This window comes from Oncorhynchus mykiss, chromosome 2 (assembly GCF_013265735.2).
Source record: "Oncorhynchus mykiss isolate Arlee chromosome 2, USDA_OmykA_1.1, whole genome shotgun sequence".
In the NCBI taxonomy this organism is placed as follows: domain Eukaryota; kingdom Metazoa; phylum Chordata; class Actinopteri; order Salmoniformes; family Salmonidae; genus Oncorhynchus; species Oncorhynchus mykiss.
This window is the reverse complement of record NC_048566.1, coordinates 102,220,424-102,239,727: the sequence shown is the minus strand read 5'-3', so window position 1 is coordinate 102,239,727 and position 19,304 is coordinate 102,220,424. Positions and strand designations below refer to the sequence as shown.

Here is a 19,304-nt window from a genome sequence, read left to right as displayed (position 1 = left end):
AACATTGCCTTTAAAGGCTTCTGACAAAGGGGCGATTGAATCCCGGTCAAGGTATGATGATTACCATACATCACTCCTTTATGGTCACGTCAAGAAAGTACCATGAACGGTAACACTTTTCTTAGAAGATGAGAGAGTCGACAGTTGTCAGAAGTCAAACCATCCAGTCAACAAGCCACAGAAAATGTGTTTATTAAAAGTTAAGCCAAATGCCCCAAATTCACATCAAATACTGAAAAATGTTTATTTAAGAGACAATAACAAGGAGTTTCAATACAGGAATATTTTTATTAATCAGGGAATCACTGTATAAAGATGCGAATGGTGGATGGCTTGATAAAGCGGATAAGACAGGGATTCTCAAACCTCTCCTCTGGGACCCCCAGCCGTCCCAAACCTCTCCTCAGGACAACTAGCTGTTCCAAACCTCTCCTCAGGACAACTAGCTGTTCCAAACCTCTCCTCAGGACAACTAGCTGTTCCAAACCTCTCCTCGGAGACCCCCAGCTGTTCCAAACCTCTCCTCAGGACAACTAGCTGTTCCAAACCTCTCCTCAGGACAACTAGCTGTTCCAAACCTCTCCTCAGGACAACTAGCTGTTCCAAACCTCTCCTCGGAGACCCCCAGCTGTTCCAAACCTCTCCTCAGGACAACTAGCTGTTCCAAACCTCTCCTCGGAGACCCCCAGCTGTTCCAAACCTCTTCTCAGGACAACTAGCTGTTCCTAACCTCTACTCGGGACAACTAGCTGTTCCAAACGTCTCCTCGGGATAACTAGCTGTTCCAAACCTCTTCTCAGGACAACTAGCTGTTCCAAACCTCTCCTCTGGGACCCCCAGCCGTCCCAAACCTCTCCTCAGGACAACTAGCTGTTCCAAACCTCTCCTCAGGACAACTAGCTGTTCCAAACCTCTCCTCAGGACAACTAGCTGTTCCAAACCTCTCCTCAGGACAACTAGCTGTTCCAAACCTCTCCTCAGGACAACTAGCTGTTCCAAACCTCTCCTCGGAGACCCCCAGCTGTTCCAAACCTCTCCTCAGGACAACTAGCTGTTCCAAACCTCTCCTTGGAGACCCCCAGCTGTTCCAAACCTCTTCTCAGGACAACTAGCTGTTCCAAACCTCTACTCGGGACAACTAGCTGTTCCAAACCTCTCCTCGGGATAACTAGCTGTTCCAAACCTCTTCTCAGGACAACTAGCTGTTCCAAACCTCTCCTCTGAGACCCCCAGCTGTTCCAAACCTCTCCTCAGGACCCACAGCTGTTCCAAACCTCTCCTCAGGACCCACAGCTGTTCCAAACCTCTCCTCAGGACACACAGCTGTTCCAAACCTCTCCTCAGGACCCACAGCTGTTCCAAACCTCTCCTCAGGACAACTAGCTGTTCCAAACCTCTCATCTGGGACCCCCAACTGTTCCAAACCTCTCCCCTGAGACCCCCAGCTGTTCCAAACCTCTCCTCTGAGACCCCCAGCTTTTCCAAACCTCTCCTCTGAGACCCCCAGCTGTTCCAAACCTCTCCTCAGGACAACTAGCTGTTCCAAACCTCTCCTCAGGACCCCCAGCTGTTCCAAACCTCTCCTCAGGACCCCCAGCTGTTCCGAACCTATCCTCTGAGACACTCATCTGTTCCAAACCTCTCCTCGGGAACCCCAGCTGTTCCAAACCTCTCCTCGGGAACCCCAGCTGTTCCAAACCTCTCCTTGGGAACCACAGCTGTTCCAAACCTCTCCTCTGGGACCCCCAGCGGTTCCAAACCTCTCCTCTGAGACCCCCAGCTGTTCCAAACCTCTCCTCATGACAACTAGCTGTTCCAAACCTCTCCTCAGGACCCCCAGCTGTTCCAAACCTATCCTCTGAGACCCCCATCTGTTCCAAACCTCTCCTCGGGAACCCCAGCTGTTCCAAACCTCTCCTCGGGAACCCCAGCTGTTCCAAACCTCTCCTTGGGGACCCACAGCTGTTCCAAACCTCTCCTCGGGGACCCCCAGCTGTTCCAAACCTCTCCTCAGGGACCCCCAGCTGTTCCAAACCTCTCCTCTTGGACTCCCAGACATTCAACGTATTTTACCTATACCATAGCTAGCACACCTGATTCAACTTGTCAACTAATAATCAGGCCCTTATAGGTGAATCAGGTGAGCTACTTCAGGGCTATTTCAACATTGTGAATTGTCTGAGGATCCCCAGAGGAGAGGGGTAAGAGACTGGTAGCGGTAGAGATGTCTGAGGGTCCCCAGAGGAGAGGGGTAACAGACTGGTAGCAGTAGAGATGTCTGAGGGTCCCCAGAGGAGAGGGGTAAGAGACAGAGATGTCTGAGGGTCCCCTGAGGAGAGGGGTAAGAGACAGTAGAGATGTCTGAGGGTCCCCTGAGGAGAGGGGTAAGAGACTGGTAGCAGTAGAGATGTCTGAGGGTCCCCTGAAGAGAGGGGTAAGAGACTGGTAGCAGTAGAGATGTCTGAGGCTATGGTAGAGATAGTAGAGATGGGTACATGTCTTCATGAGAACTAGAGAACAGTCAGGAAGGTTTGTGATGTCGTCATCATTAATTATAGCAACAACAGAACATAGAAATGTCTGGAGAAATTCATCAAGAGCAGGTGGGAGTTCCAAACGGCACCCTATTCACTAGATAGTGCACTACTGGCCCGGGTCAAAAGTAGTGCACTATCAAGGGACTAGGTTGCCATTTTGGACAAGACTTAGAAATGACCCAACAATTCACTAACAACAGGAGAAACAGAATATTATGTTTTATACGTGTGATGAGTAAATAGTGCAGCGCTGTCCTCTCTGTCTGTCCCCTCTCTCTGTCTGTGCTCTCTCTCTGTCTGTGCTCTCTCTCTGTCTGTGCTCTCTCTTTGTCGTCTGGTCTTGTATAATGTACACCAGGCAGGTTTCAACCAGGCATGTTCCAGGTCCTGACCTCTCAGGGCTGTAGATGGTCCTCATCCGTTCATTAAGGAGACCTGAGTATGGAGGTCTGAGGCACAAGGGGAATGTTTCTGTGGATCTGCTTGTACTCCTCCATGGCTGGTCTGGGTTTGAGTGGGGAGGAACAGTTTATAAAGGTTCCCATTTCACCTTCTGTTTCTCTGTCGTTTTAAGAAAACATACAAAGCATCATCGTTCCATCAGAGGCTGTAGTAATAATATTACTACGACATATAAACGTCAACAAAAAAACTAAACGACATCCTCAAACCAAACAGAGGAAAAACAAGTAAGGCTAATGAAGAGGAAACACAGGAGGCCAAAGAGAATGTGGGTGTGTCTAAGAGAGGACAACCAAACTGAAGAGATCCAGGGTCATAGTGAGAACGAAGCCAGTCTGTTCCTGGTTCAGCTGACATCTCTACAGACAGACATCCAGGGAGAGTCTGTAGCCGCAGAGAGGCACTGTGCTGTGGTCAGGGTGTGTGTGGGCAGTGTGTTTTGCATGGTCAGGATCTCTGCCATAAAATCAGAATATAGACCTTTCCAAGGAGCCCTTTCAGATTCTTATGTGGAAGGTACTGCAAAACAGAGACAGAACCGACAGAGAACATGTTAAGGAACAACACACTGACCTACTCTCATGACCTCAATAACACATATTAGATTATTCTAGATTATTCTGTAGGCTAACAAAACATAAATGAGATGATGCTGGATACAGACATTACTCTACTGTAGGCTCATACAACACACGTTAGATGATGCTGGATACAACAGACAGTTACTGTTAATAATCTAATACACATTAGATTATTCTGGATACAGACAGACAGTTCTGTAGGCTAATATACCACACATTAGATGATGCTGGATACAGACAGTACTGTACAGTAGGCTAATATACCACACATTCGATGATGCTGGATACAATACCCCATAATGACAAGATTAAAAAAAGGTTTTTATCAATAAAAACTGAAATATCACAATTACATAAGTATTCAGGCCCTTTACTCAGTACTTTGTTGAAGCACCTTTGGCAGCGATTACAGCCTCGAGTCTTCTTCGGTATGACGCTACAAGCTTGGCACACCTGTATCTGGGGAGTTTCTACCATTCTTCTCTGCAGATATCCCGAGTGGCGCAGTGGTCTAAGACACTGCAGCTCAGTGCTAGAGGTGTCACTACAGACCCTGGTTTGATTCCAGGCTGTATCACAACCGGCCGTGAGTGGGAGACCCATAGGGCTGCGCACAATGCCCAGCGGGCCACTCAAGGACATTCGGAGACTTGTCCCGAAGCCACTCCTGCATTGTCCTGGCCATGTGTTTAGGATTGTTGTCCTGTTGGAAGGAGAACCATTGGCCCAGTCTGAGGTCATGGAGCAGGTTTTCAACAAGGATCTCTCTGTACTTTGCTCCGTTCATCTTTCCATCGATCCTGACTAGTCTCCAAGTCTTTGCAGCTGAAAAACATCCCTACAGCATGATACTGCCACCACCATGCATCACCATTGGGATGGTGCCAGGTTTCCTCCAGACTTGACGCTTGGCATTCAAGCCAAAGACTTCAATCTTGGTTTCATCAGACCAGAGCATCTTGTTTCTCATGGTCTGAGAGTCTTTAGGTGCCTTTTGGCAAACTACAAGCAGGCTGTCATGTGCCTTTTACTGAGGAGTGGCTTCCGTCTGGCCACTCTACCATAAAGACCTGATTGGTGGAGTGCTACAGAGATGGTTGTCCTTCTGGAAGGTTCTCCCTTCTCCACAGATGAACTCTGGACCACCAAGGCATTTCTCCCCTGATTGCTCAATCTCGTTGGGCGGCCACCTCTTATATAGACAGGTGTGTACCTATCTATATCATGTCCAATCTACTGAATTTACCAAAGGTGGACTCCAATCAATTTTAGAAACATCTCAAGGATGATCAATGGAAACAGGTTGCTTTGTCATTATGGGGTACGGTGTGTAGATTGATGAGGATTTTTTATTTATTTAATCCATTTTAGAATAAGGCTGTAATGTAACAAAATGTGGAAAACGTCAAGTGGTCTGAATACTTTCCGAATGCAGTTCATGTACAGTATTACACTGACTAAAATAATACTGTTACCTTAAAAAGTCAGGAGCCCTGGTGATCATGTTTTCAAAGTCAGCGAAGGACAGTTTGCTATCTCCGTCTAGGTCAGCCTCTTCGATGGCCTTCTCACAGACCAGGGTGACCTCTTCAGGGCTCAACTCCTCCCTCGTCAGCTTGTTCAAAGTCTTCTCCAGATCCTCCTTACACAGGAAGTTATCCACATTGAAATCTACACACACACACACACACACACACACACACACACACACACACACACACACACACACACGGGATGTTATCCAAGTTCAAAACTAACACAGAAAGTTACATAGCTGATGAATCCCAAACAAGCTCCTCACCCCTACCAACTCGCTCGGAAGGCCCTCTGTTGTAGCGTGTCACTGATGAAACTCAGAGGGTGACTTCAAGAGTGGTGAGGGGATCAAATAAACCCATCAATTTCGGGACAGACTGAACACTTGAATGATGCAATTCATGTTCCACATTTTAGTAATAGAACGAGCATGAAACTCAAATAAGAAAATCCCTACTGTAGTTTTACAAGATGTGAACCTCATTTAACAGTTAAACATTTAATTTTGAGTTATTTCATATGTTACACGTGTCAAGACTCAAAGTCAGACAAACAGATGGTGTGAAATTGCACTAACTAAAATATAATGCAGTGCACTATGGGATACCACTATCTGGTGTACGTACGTAATATTATTTTTGTGCTGGCAACTGACTTGGCGAAAGTGACTATCAAAGGGTCTAATTAGCCCCTACACCCTCCATCATTTTTACTCCCTCAGCTTTGGGACACTTAATGTCAACAGGTAGGGTTAACATGAAACTATAGTTTTTTTCTACAAAATGCAGAAATGTGCCGTTTTCACATATGTATACACTGGATTTGTGCTGAAATATTGAAAATGAAGTTGACAAGTGGTAGAATCACCCTTTTAACAGAGATTCATGTAGGATTAAATGTGATTATCATATACAGTGCCTTCAGCAAGTATTCACACCCCTTGACTTTTTCCACATTTTGTTGTGTTACAAGTGAAATTAAATGGATTTAATTGTAATGTTTGGTCGACGATCTACACAATACTCCATCATGTGAACGGGGAAGAATAATTGAAATATACATTTTTTTAAATATGAAAAATAAAACACTAATATAGCTTGATTAGATTTGTATTCACCCCCCTAAGACAATACATATTGGGAACACATTTGGCAGCGATAACAGCTGTGAGTCTTTTGGGATAAGCCTCTAAGCGCTTTGCACACCTGGATTGTACAATATTTATTAATTTGTATTTATTTATTTAACCTTTATTTACCTAGGCAAGTTGCACATTATTCTTTTAAAAATTCTTCAAACTGTCAAATTGGTTGTTAATCACTGCTAGAAAGCCATTTTCAAGTCTTGCCATAGATTTTCAAGCAAGTTAAGTCAAAACTGTAACTACGCCACTCAGGTACATTCAATATCATCTTGGTAAGCAACTCTACTGTATATTTGGCCTTGTGTTTTAGGTTATTGTCCTGTGGAAAGGTGAATTTGTCTCCCAGTGTCTCTTGTAAAGAAAATGGAACTAAGTTTTCCTCTTTTGACTGTGCTTAGCTCTTTCTTCATATCATAAAAAACTCCATAGTCCTTGCCAATGACAACCATACCCATAACATGATGCAGCCACTACTATGCTTAAAGAAATATGAAAAGTGGTACTCAATGATGTGTTTCCGTCACGCTCTGACCATAGAGAGCCCTTTGTTCTCTATGGTGTAGTAGGTCAGGGCGTGACTAGGGGGTGTTCTAGCTCAATATTTCTATGTTGGTGTTTTGTATGGTTCCTATTGGTAATTGTTGCCTCTAATTGGGGATTATATTAAGGTAGCCATTTTTCCCACCTGTGTTTGTGGGATATTGTTTTGTGTTTGTGCATGTGCACCACTACTTTCACGTTTTGTTATTGGTTTATTGTTTTCGTTTAAAGTTTCACCGTAATAAAGATGTGGAACTTCAATCACGCTGCACCTTGGTCCGTCTTTAATCACGAGCGTGACAGTTTCCCCAAACATAATGCCTTGTATTTATGACAAAAAGTTCATTTCTTTGCCACATGTTTTTTGCAGTATTACTAAAGTACCTTGTTCCAAGCAGAAGGCATGTTTTGTAATATTGTTATTCTGTACAGGATTCCTTCTTTTTACTCTGTTATTTATGTTAATATTGTGAGGTAACTACAACATTGTTGATCCATCCTCAGTTTTCTCCTGTCAAAGCCATTCAACTCTGTTACTGTTTTAAAGTCACCATTGGCCTCATGATGAAATCCCTGGGCAGTTTCCTTCCTCTCCGGCAACTGAGTTAGGAAGGACACCTGTATCTTTGTAGTGACTGGGTGTATTGATACACCATCCAAAGTGTATCTAATAACTTCACCATGCTAAAAGGGATATTCAGCATCTGTACCCTTCTTTGCAAGGCATTGGTTGAATCTGTGGTTGAAATTCACTACTCAATTGAGTTACCTTACATGTAATTGTATGTGTGGGGTACAGAGATGGGGTAGTCATTTAAAAATCATGTTAAACACTATTATTGAACACAGAATGAGTCCAAAAAACTTGTGATTTATTAAGCACATTTTTACTCATTTTTACTCTCAGAATTTATGTAGGCTTGTCATAGCAAAAGGGTTGAATATCAGCTTTTCATTTTTTATTAATTTAGAAAATGTTCTACAAACAAAATTCCATTTTGAAATTATGGAGTATTGTGTGTAGATCAGTGACACAACATCTCAATGTAATACATTTTTATTTCAGGCTGTAACACAACAAAATGTGGAAAAGGTTAAGGGGTGTGAATACTTTCTGAAGGCACAGTATATTAGCATACTCACCGTATATTTTGAAGGCGTATATGGCCTTGAGCTCCCTGGGGGCTGTCTCACTGAGGACAGAGAACATATCCACAAAGTCGTTGAAGCTCAGGTTCCCCGCTCCGTCCTCAGAGAAGGACTCCACGATCCTGTTCCTGAACGGGTTCTCCTACAGGACACACAGTGAGAAGGGGGAGACAAGGCAAGGCTGTCATTACTCATACATCACTGTCTATCAAGGCTATCGTCAGTATGTCACTGATACAATAAGGGTTTTATTCTACAAGAAACAGAGAGAGAGACAAGAGGACAAGGCTAACATCACTGATAGAAGACAGTGAGCCAGTGGTCAGACAATTACTTATTTACTATGTGTGAATGGAATTTAATGTGGAAAGCAAATAAGTGTCATATCTATTTATTATGATTAAACAAAGCCTGTGTGTCTATGTATGCTGATTATTCAACAATATGCGGGTCAGCAACCACAGCTAATGAAGTCACTGAAGCCCTTAAAACTTCTTCGGGATCGGTATCCCTTCCATGGGACGGTTGAGCTAACGTAGGCTAATGCGATTAGCATGAGGTTGTAAGTAACAAGATCATTTCCCAGGACATAGACATATCTGATATTGGCAGAAAGCTTAAATACCACGAGGAGAGTGCACAAATTTGAACATGAAAAGTTATTTAAAAACTAATTAGGCACATTTGGGCAGTCTTGATACAACATTTTGAACAGAAATACAATGGTTCATTGGATCAGTCTAAAACTTTGCACATATATGTTATCTAGTGGCCAAAATCTAAATTGCACCTGGGCTGGAATAATACATTATGGCCTTTCTCTTGCATTTCAAGGATGATGGTACAAAAAAAATACAAAAGAATGGTTGGATTTTTCTTCAGATCTATTGTGTTATCTTCTACTACATTCCTTTCACATTTCCATAAACTTCAAAGTGTTTTATTTGAAATGGTACCAAGAATATGCATATCCTTGCTTCAGGTCCTGAGCTACAGGCAGTTAGATTTGGGTATGTCATTTTAGGCGAAAATTTAAAAAAGGGGCTAATCCTTAACAAGGCGTTGCAGTCAGTTTTGGAAGGTGTGGCCAGCAATAAACTGGTCCTGAACATCTCTAAAACTAAGAACATTGTATTTGGTACAAGTTGTTCCCTAAGTTCTAGACCTCAGCTGAATCTGGTAATGAATGGTGTGGCTCTTGAACAAGTTGAGGAGACTAAATTACTTGGCTTTACCTTAGATTGTAAACTGTCCCGGTCAAAACATATACTGTATGTAGACACACAGGCTTTATTCAGAACAAGTGGCAGATCATTAGTAAAGCTTGAAAAAAGAAAGAGGGGCCTAGACAGCTGCCCTGGGGAATTCCTGATTCTACCTGGATTATGTTGGAGAGGCTTCCTTTAAAGAACAACCTCTGTTCTGTTAGACAGAACACATTATAGCAGGGGGTGTAAAGCCATAACACATACGTTTTTTTCCAGACTATGATCGATAAATACAAAAGCTGCACTGACGTCTAACAGACAGCCCCCACAATCATTTTATCATCAATTTCTGTCAGCCAATCATCAGTCATTTGTTTAAGTACTGTACATGTTGAATGCCCTTCCCTATAAAAAAGTGCCAAAAATCTGTTAATTTGTTTACTGTGAGAGAGCATTGTATCTGGTCAAGCACACTTGTTCCCCAAAATTTACTAAGGGTTGGTAACTGGCTGATTGGTCGGCTATTTGAGCCAGTAAAGGGGGCTTTACTATTCTTAGGTAGCGGAATTACTTTAGCTTCCCTCCAAGCCTGAGGGCACACACTTTCCAGTGTGTGTTGATTACCAGTGTGATTAGTAGTGTTTGTTGATTACCAGTGTGTGTTGATTAGAGTGTGTTGATTACTAGTGTGTGTTGATTACCAGTGTGTGTTGATTAGAGTGTGTCGATTACCAGTGTGTGTTGATTACCAGTGTGTGTTGATTAGTGTGTTGATTACTAGTGTTTGTTGATTACCAGTGTGTGTTGATTACCAGTGTTGATTACCAGTGTGTGTTGATTACCAGTGTGTGTTGATTACCAGTGTATGTTGACTACCAGTGTGATTACTAGTGTGATTACCAGTGCATGTTGATTACCAGTCTGATTACCAGTGTGTGTTGATTACCAGTGTGATTACAGTGTGTGTTGATTACCAGTGTGATTAGTAGTGTTTGTTGTTTACCAGTGTGTTGATTACTAGTGTGTGTTGATTACCCTTCTGATTACCAGTGTGATTACCAGTGTGTGCTGATTACCAGTGTGATTACCAGTGTGTGTTGATTACCAGTGTGATTACCAGTGTGTGTTGATTACCGGTGTGATTGGTAGTGTTTGTTGTTTACCAGTGTGTGTTGATTACCAGTCTGATTACCAGTGTTGATTACCAGTGTGATTACAGTGGGTGTTGATTACTAGTGTGTGTTGATTACCCTTCTGATTACCAGTGTGAATACCAGTGTGTGTTGATTACCAGTCTGATTACCAGTGTTGATTACCAGTGTGTGTTGATTACCAGTCTGATTACCAGTGTTGTTTACCAGCGTGTGTTGATTACCAGTGTGATTACTAGTGTGTGTTGATTACCCTTCTGATTACCAGTGTGTGTTGAGTACCAGTGTGTGTTGATTACTAGTGTGTGTTGATTACCCTTCAGATTACCAGTGTTGATTACCAGTGTGTGTTGATTAGTGTGTGTTGATTACCTGTGTGATTACCAGTGTGTGTTGATTACCAGTGTGATTACCAGTGTGTGTTGATTACTAGTGTGTGTTGATTACTAGTGTGTGTTGATTACCAGTTTGATTACCAGTCTGATTACCAGTGTGATTACCAGTGTGTGTTGATTACCAGTGTTGATTACCAGTGTGTTGATTACCCTTCTGACTACCAGTGTTGATTAACAGTGTGTGTTGATTACCAGTGTGATTACTAGTGTGTGTTGATTACCCTTCTGATTACCAGTGTGTGTTGATTACCAGTGTGTGTTGATTACTAGTGTGTGTTGATTACCCTTCAGATTACCAGTGTTGATTACCAGTGTGTGTTGATTAGTGTGTGTTGATTACCAGTGTGATTACCAGTGTGTGTTGATTACCAGTGTGATTACCAGTGTGTGTTGATTACTAGTGTGTGTTGATTACTAGTGTGTGTTGATTACCAGTTTGATTACCAGTCTGATTACCAGTGTGATTACCAGTGTGTGTTGAATACCAGTGTTGATTACCAGTGTGTTGATTACCCTTCTGACTACCAGTGTTGATTAACAGTGTGTGTTGATTACCAGTCTGACTACCAGTGTTGATTACCAGTGTGTGTTGATTACCAGTGTGGTTAGTAGTGTGATTACCAGTGTGTGTTGATTACCAGTCTGATTACCAGTGTTGATTACCAGTGTTGATTACCAGTCTGATTAACAGTGTGTGTTGATTACCAGTTTGATTACCAGTATTGATTACCAGTCTGATTAAAAGTGTGTGCTGATTACCAGTTTGATTACCAGTGTGTTGTTTACCAGTGTGATTACAGTGTGTATTGATTACTAGTGTGTGTTGATTACCAGTCTGATTACCAGTGTGATTGCAGTGTGTTGATTACAAGTGTGTGTTGATTACCAGTGTGATTACAGTGTGTATTGATTACTAGTGTGTGCTGATTACCAGTCTGATTACCAGTGTGTGTTGATTACCAGTGTGTTTACCAGTGTGTGTTGATTACCAGTGTGATTACAGTGTGTGCTGATGACTAGTGTTTGTTGATTCCCAGTGTGATTACAGTGTGTGTTGATTATTAGTGTGTGTTGATTACTAGTGTGTGTTGATTACCAGTCTGATTACCAGTGTGATTACTAGTGTGATTACCAGTGTGTGTTGATTACCAGTCTGATTACCAGTGATAATTACCAGTGTGTGTTGATTACCAGTCTGAATAGCAGTGTTGATTACCAGTGTGTGTTGACAACCAGTGTGATTACTAGTGTGATTACTAGTGTGATTACCCATGTCTGTTGATTACCAGTGTTGATTACCAGTGTGTGTTGATTACTAGTGTGATTACCAGTTTGTGTTGATTACCAGTGTGATTACTAGTGTTACCTACATTTAGTTCCGGCATGCTGACTATAAGAGCTAAGGGTATTGTAACATCAGGCTCATTGGTGTAGTCCATGGGTACTAGGTGTGGAGCCAGCTCATGGTATCGCCCATGTAACCTAGAACACAAGACAATAACGACTATTAGTAGTGGTATCAACACATTGGCTTTCACTTCTTTCATTCCTACAATATATTGGATGTAAGAAAACAAACTGTTACTGAATAAAGATACTGGATGAGATGAAACATGCTGTTAACATGGTGATGTGGAGCTGAAAACATGCTTTTAACATGGGGATGTGGAGCTGAAAACATGCTGTTAACATGGGGATGTGTAGGAGCTGAAAACATGGGAATGTGTAGCTGAAAACATGCTGTTAACATGGGGATGTGTAGGAGCTGAAAACATGGGGATGTGGAGCTGAAAACATTCTGTTAACATGGGGATGTGTAGGAGCTGAAAACATGCTGTTAACATGGGGATGTGTAGGAGCTGAAAACAATGCTGTTAACATGGGGATGTGTAGGAGCTGAAAACATGCTGTTAACATGGGGATGTGTAGGAGCTGAAAACATGCTGTTAACATGGGGATGTGTAGGAGCTGAAAACATGCTGTTAACATGGGGATGTGTAGGAGCTGAAAACATGCTGTTAACATGGGGATGTGTAGGAGCTGAAAATATGCTGTTAACATGGGGATGTGTAGGAGCTGAAAACATGCTGTTAACATGGGGATGTGTAGGAGCTGAAAACATGCTGTTAACATGGGGATGTGTAGGAGCTGAAAACATGCTGTTAACATGGGGATGTGTAGGAGCTGAAAACATGCTGTTAACATGGGGATGTGTAGGAGCTGAAAACATGCTGTTAACATGGGGATGTGTAGGAGCTGAAACTAAAGGTTGCAAGATCGAATCCCCAAATTGACAAGGTAATAAATAATCTGTTGTTCTGCCCCTGAACAAGGCAGTTTATTTAACCCGTTCCTAGGCCGTCATTGAAAATAAGAATTTGTTCTTCTTAACTGACTTGCCAAGTTAAATAAAGGTAAAATAAAGAAAAACCTAAAGAAACATGCTGTTTACATGGGGATGTGTAGGAGCTGAAAACATGCTGACATGTCTCTGAAGTTAAGCAGGGTTTGTCCTGGATGGGAGACCAGATGCTGCTGGATGTGGTGTTGGAGGAGATGAAGGAGGCACTCTTTCATCTGGTCTAAAATAATATCCCAGGGCAGTGATTGTGTTTAAGCAGGGTTGGTTAACCCCTGTAAGTTGCTGTCTTCCAGATGGAATTTAAACAGGTTTTCGGACTCTCTGTGTTCACTGAAGTCATTAACCGTGGTGTCCTGGCTAAATTCCGAATCTACAATCATGGCCTTCATACGATCATGGCAACCTAATCATCCCCAGCTTCCAATTGGCTCATTCATCCACCTCCTCTCCCCTTCAACTATTCCCCAGGTCGTTCCTGTAAATGAGAATGTGTTCTCAGTCAACTTACCTGGTAAAATTAGGGTAAAAACTATATTTACACACCCCGCTCTGCAATGTAACACAAACAGAGTCACGATGACACTGGCCATTAAAACCAATACCCTCCTATAAAGAGGTATGTTTATTAGATATCAAACAACATGTGCTCTCAGTGCCATGGTTCAAACGCTATGTTTACCGACTGAAATCAGCAGAGAGGACTAGACACAAAGACTGACCATAACAACAATCGACAGGACATACCAGGACAGCAGAGAGGACTGGACCCACAAAGACTGACAATACAGACAACAGATATGATGTTAGAATCACTGCAATGAAACAATGATGAGTACGCACACACAAAGAAAATTAAAGTCATGGACATCATAGTTCTTTGATCTATCGTAGCTCTTTGATCTATCGTAGCTCTCTGATCTATCATAGCACTCTGATCCATCGTAGCGATCTCATGGCGATCTGATCTATCCTGGCGATCTGATCTATCATGGCGATCTGATCTATGATAGCGATCTGATCTATGATAGCGATCTGATCTATGATAGCGATCTGATCTATGATAGCGATCTGATCTATCATAGCAATCTGATCTATGATAGCGATCTGATCTATGATAGCGATCTGATCTATGATAGCGATCTGATCTATGACAGCGATCTGATCTATGATAGCGATCTGATCTATCATGGCGATCTGATCTATGTTGTCATACAGAAGAAGAACAGTTGTTATTTGAACAGTCAGCAGTGTTGTTCTGTTCTCTGGACAGGCAGAGCTAAACCTCTGACCCCTGACCCCTTCCAGGTGCCATCTCAGTTGCCATGGCAGCACTATGCATCTGGAAGGCCATTGGTCTGTGATGACGAGCCCACTGAGGTAGCATAATATAAACCTGTCAGGATGAGCCTGTGTCTGAGATCGTGTTACATAAAGGACAGATTAAACACCTCCTGATGACCTTGACCTCTGATTGATTGATCAGATAATACACCTTCTTACCTCCTGCCATTGGCTGACTAGTTCCAACTGTCCTACTGGATGAGATTTCTGTGAAAGACCAAATAGTCTATTCCCGTCTCCTTCCATGACTTACACTGTTCAAAATGTCTTCTCCATCCTCCAACGGAACCGGTATCAAATACCTGATGATAATCCTTACATCATATACTGTCCCAATATACAGTATGCTGGTACAGCTGTGTGGAGACAGAACCTGTGGTGTTTTAGTGAGGTCATAAAGACCAGGAGTCCATTAGGTTCCAACTGATTGTCCATTTGGTTTCCAGAGCTCTGCCGCTGGCCCTGTTATCACTGTGTTGTCACAGCCCATCTCTGTCTCAATGTCATGGTGGACCCATTCATCCACAGCACAGTGCTCCGAGCAGGTTATCTATTCATCCACAGCACAGTGCTCCGAGCAGGATATCTATTCATCCACAGCACAGTGCTCCGAGCAGGATATCTATTCATCCACAGCACAGTGCTCCGAGCAGGATATCTATTCATCCACAGCACAGTGCTCCGAGCAGGATATCTATTCATCCACAGCACAGTGCTCCGAGCAGGATATCTATTCATCCACAGCACAGTGCTCCGAGCAGGATATCTATTCATCCACAGCACAGTGCTCTGAGCAGGATATCTATTAATCCACAGCACAGTGCTCTGAGCAGGATATCTATTCATCCACAGCACAGTGCTCCGAGCAGGATATCTATTCATCCACAGCACAGTGCTCCGAGCAGGATATCTATTCATCCACAGCACAGTGCTCCGAGCAGGATATCTATTCATCCACAGCACAGTGCTCCGAGCAGGATATCTATTCATCCACAGCACAGTGCTCCGAGCAGGATATCTATTCATCCACAGCACAGTGCTCCGAGCAGGATATCTATTCATCCACAGCACAGTGCTCCGAGCAGGATAACTATTCATCCACAGCACAGTGCTCCGAGCAGGATATCTATTCATCCACAGCACTGTGCTCCGAGCAGGATATCTATTCATCCACAGCACAGTGCTCCGAGCAGGTTATCTATTCATCCACAGCACATTGCTCCGAGCAGGTTATCTATTCATCCACAGCACAGTGCTCCGAGCAGGATATCTCTTCACCCACAGCACAGTGCTCCGAGCAGGATATCTATTCACCCACAGCACAGTGCTCCGAGCAGGTTATCTATTCATCCACAGCACAGTGCTCCGAGCAGGATATCTATTCATCCACAGCACAGTGCTCCGAGCAGGATATCTATTCATCCACAGCACAGTGCTCCGAGCAGGTTATCTATTCATCCACAGCACAGTGCTCCGAGCAGGATATCTATTCATCCACAGCACAGTGCTCCGAGCAGGTTATCTATTCATCCACAGCACAGTGCTCCGAGCAGGATATCTATTCATCCACAGCACAGTGCTCCGAGCAGGATATCTATTCATCCACAGCACAGTGCTCCGAGCAGGTTATCTATTCATCCACAGCACAGTGCTCCGAGCAGGATATCTATTCATCCACAGCACAGTGCTCCGAGCAGGATATCTATTCATCCACAGCACAGTGCTCCGAGCAGGATATCTATTCATCCACAGCACAGTGCTCCGAGCAGGATATCTATTCATCCACAGCACAGTGCTCCGAGCAGGATATCTATTCATCCACAGCACAGTGCTCCGAGCAGGATATCTATTCATCCACAGCACAGTGCTCCGAGCAGGATATCTATTCATCCACAGCACAGTGCTCCGAGCAGGATATCTATTCATCCACAGCACAGTGCTCCGAGCAGGATATCTATTAATCCACAGCACAGTGCTCTGAGCAGGATATCTATTACATAAGAGTATGAGGTGAGCCATGCTGAGCTGTCAATAATCACTAAGGATTCAGACAGTGGAGTACGAGGTGTGCCGAGCTGGGCCCTCAATGATCACTAAGGATTCAGACAGTGGAGTAGAAGGAGTGTATTATCACTGTTTTGACGACCATGGGGAAATCATTTCACAAGATCCAGTGGATCAAGAAAACCTTCTTTCCTCCGTGTGAAGAGATGGGGCTGTATCCTCTCAACCGTTAAATGCACTCCTCTGTGTGAAGAGATGGGGCTGTATCCTCTCAACCGTTAAATGCACTCCTCTGTGTGAAGAGATGGGGCTGTATCCTCTCAACCGTTAAATGCACTCCTCTGTGTGAAGAGATGGGGCTGTATCCTCTCAACCATCTAAAAGCCCTCCTCCGTGTGAAGAGATGGGGCTGTATCCTCTCAACCATTAAAAGCACAACCAAATTCTAATGGAAAAACAATGTCTGATTTTTGGTTTAGTTGTAATTGTGTTTGGTTGTCGACAAATTAATAATTGATATGTTGGATTCAGACTAAGACCTGGACTGGCCTGGTGTATTACAGAACTCTGTCTGTCTGCCTGTCGGTCTGACACTGGTACCTAGTCCCAAAATATCAATTTGCTCTTCCCATTAGAAATTAAACAATCCTCTGAAACTCCAAGAAACCACTGACAGAAGACAGCAGATCACCATTAAGTAACACAGATGACAACATGTTGAGCAGGTTCATCAAAACCACAGATCTGGAATGGGTTGATCCTCTCTACCTGTCGCCAAGAAGCCATAAAACAGGTCTGGATCAATGCCAGCGAAGAAGCCTGTTAAAGAGATGAAATGAAGTGCTTTGGAACACTAAAACGAGTCACAACTGATCTGCCACCACCTCTTAGAGCCATGTGAGACGCCAGCGTCACATCTAGCCACCACCTTAAAGGAGATGAAACCTTAACTTTGCTGGAGTATTGAAACATGGTGGAGATGTCACGTTCTGACCTTAGTTCTGTTATTTTATCTGTGTTTTAGTATGGTCAGGGCGTGAGTTGGGTGGGTAGTCTGTTTGTTTTTCCATGTTGGTTTTTGAGTTCGGCCTAGTATGGTTCTCAATCAGAGGCAGCTGTCAATCGTTGTCCCTGATTGAGAATCATACTTAGGTAGCCTGGGTTTCACTGTTGGGTTGTGGGTGTTTGTCTTCCGTGTCAGTGTTTGTCGCCATACGGGACTGTTTTGTTCATTTCACGTTTATTGTTTTGTATTTCTTAATGTTTATTTTAAAACATAAACTGAACACTATGGGCACTTACCACCCTGTATTTTGGTCCTCCGATACTTCTCGCTACTCCTCCTCAGAAGAGGAAGAGATCCATTACAGGAGAGGGTATTGGGACAGATTTAAAGTGTACTGAAACATTCCTCCTGGTGTTCTGAATCACGACATGGTGCATTGTAACACCACATAATCAAGAGTTGTGCAACACCTTGCCAGAGACTGGGAGCACTAACCAGGAAAAGGTTGAAAACACTATGGTGGTGTTTCAGAATTAGATACCTTCTTCAGGAGTCCCTCCTATTGTGTAGCTGCTCTTACACGGTGTGCTGATTAACTTCTCATTGGTACAAAAGGTCAAACAAAAGTATTATGCTCAAACAAAAGACAAAAGAAAAGATAGTTTGGTGAAAACACAAGTTTGTATTTTAAAGTTTGTCCAGTATAATAATTAATGAGTACAACATTACTTTTTAAAGACATGATTTTGTAGCTTCAAATGTTTTATCTTTTCATAGCAAATTATCAAACGACAACAAAACATTAACTGGGTAATATTCATTATTCCAATTCTGTTGCAAAACGTTTCTTAAACTGAAGCAACCGGAACGTGGAGGGACCTACCTGAATTTGTCCAATAGAAACTCTTGTTTTGCTCGGTTTGCTTCCAAATCAAATCAAATTTTATTTGTCACATACACATGGTTAGCATATGTTAATACGAGTGTAGCGAAATGCTTGTGATTCTAGTTCCGACAATGCAGTAATAACTAACGAGTAATCTAGCTAACAATTCCAAAACTACTACCTTATACATACACGTGTAAAGGGATGAAGAATATGTACATACAAATATATGAATGAGTGATGGTACAGAACGGCATAGGCAAGATGCAGTAGATGGTATAGAGTACAGTATATACATATGAGATGAGTAATGTAGGGTATGTAAACATATAAAAGTGGCATTGTTTAAAGTGGCTAGTGATACATGTATTACATAAAGATGGCAAGATGCAGTAGATGGTATGGAGTACAGTATATACATATGAGATGAGTAATGTAGGGTATGTAAACATTATATTAAGTGGAATTGTTTAAAGTGGCTAGTGATACATGTATTACATAAAGATTGCAAGATGCAGTAGATGGTATGGAGTACAGTATATACATATGAGATGAGTAATGTAGGGTATGTAAACATATAAAAGTGGCATTGTTTAAAGTGGCTAGTGATACATGTATTACATAAAGATGGCAAGATGCAGTAGATGGTATGGAGTACAGTATATACATATGAGATGAGTAATGTAGGGTATGTAAACATTATATTAAGTGGAATTGTTTATAGTGGCTAGTGATACATTTTTTACATCAATTTTTCCATTATTAAAGTGGCTGGAGTTGAGTCAGTATGTTGGCAGCAGCCACTCAATGTTAGTGATGGTTGTTTAACAGTCTGATGGCCTTAAGATAGAAGCTGTTTTTCAGTCTCTCAGTCCCTGCTTTGGTGCACCTGTACCTGTCCGTTTGGTTCTTAAACGGTAAACGGTTTCCGTAATGAATACACCCCAGGTCCTTCACATTTTTATATTGACAAAGTAAAACAGTTCACAGATCTGTAAGGTA

At 42.7% G+C, this 19,304-nt stretch overlaps 1 protein-coding gene across 1 annotated transcript in view; it reads right to left on the bottom strand.

Moving 5' to 3' along the window:
* Positions 1-1,467: 1,467 nt before the first annotated feature.
* Positions 1,468-19,304, bottom strand: part of LOC110501421 (calcium and integrin-binding family member 2) — a 53,902-nt gene continuing 36,065 nt past the window's right edge. The window contains exons 3-6 of the mRNA XM_036961240.1: positions 12,074-12,185; positions 7,944-8,091; positions 5,056-5,251; positions 1,468-3,518 (exon numbers count right to left, since the gene is read on the bottom strand). Coding sequence (XP_036817135.1) covers positions 3,497-3,518; positions 5,056-5,251; positions 7,944-8,091; positions 12,074-12,185 — 478 coding nt within the window. The 3' untranslated portion in view covers positions 1,468-3,496. The remainder of the gene's footprint in view (positions 3,519-5,055; positions 5,252-7,943; positions 8,092-12,073; positions 12,186-19,304) is intronic.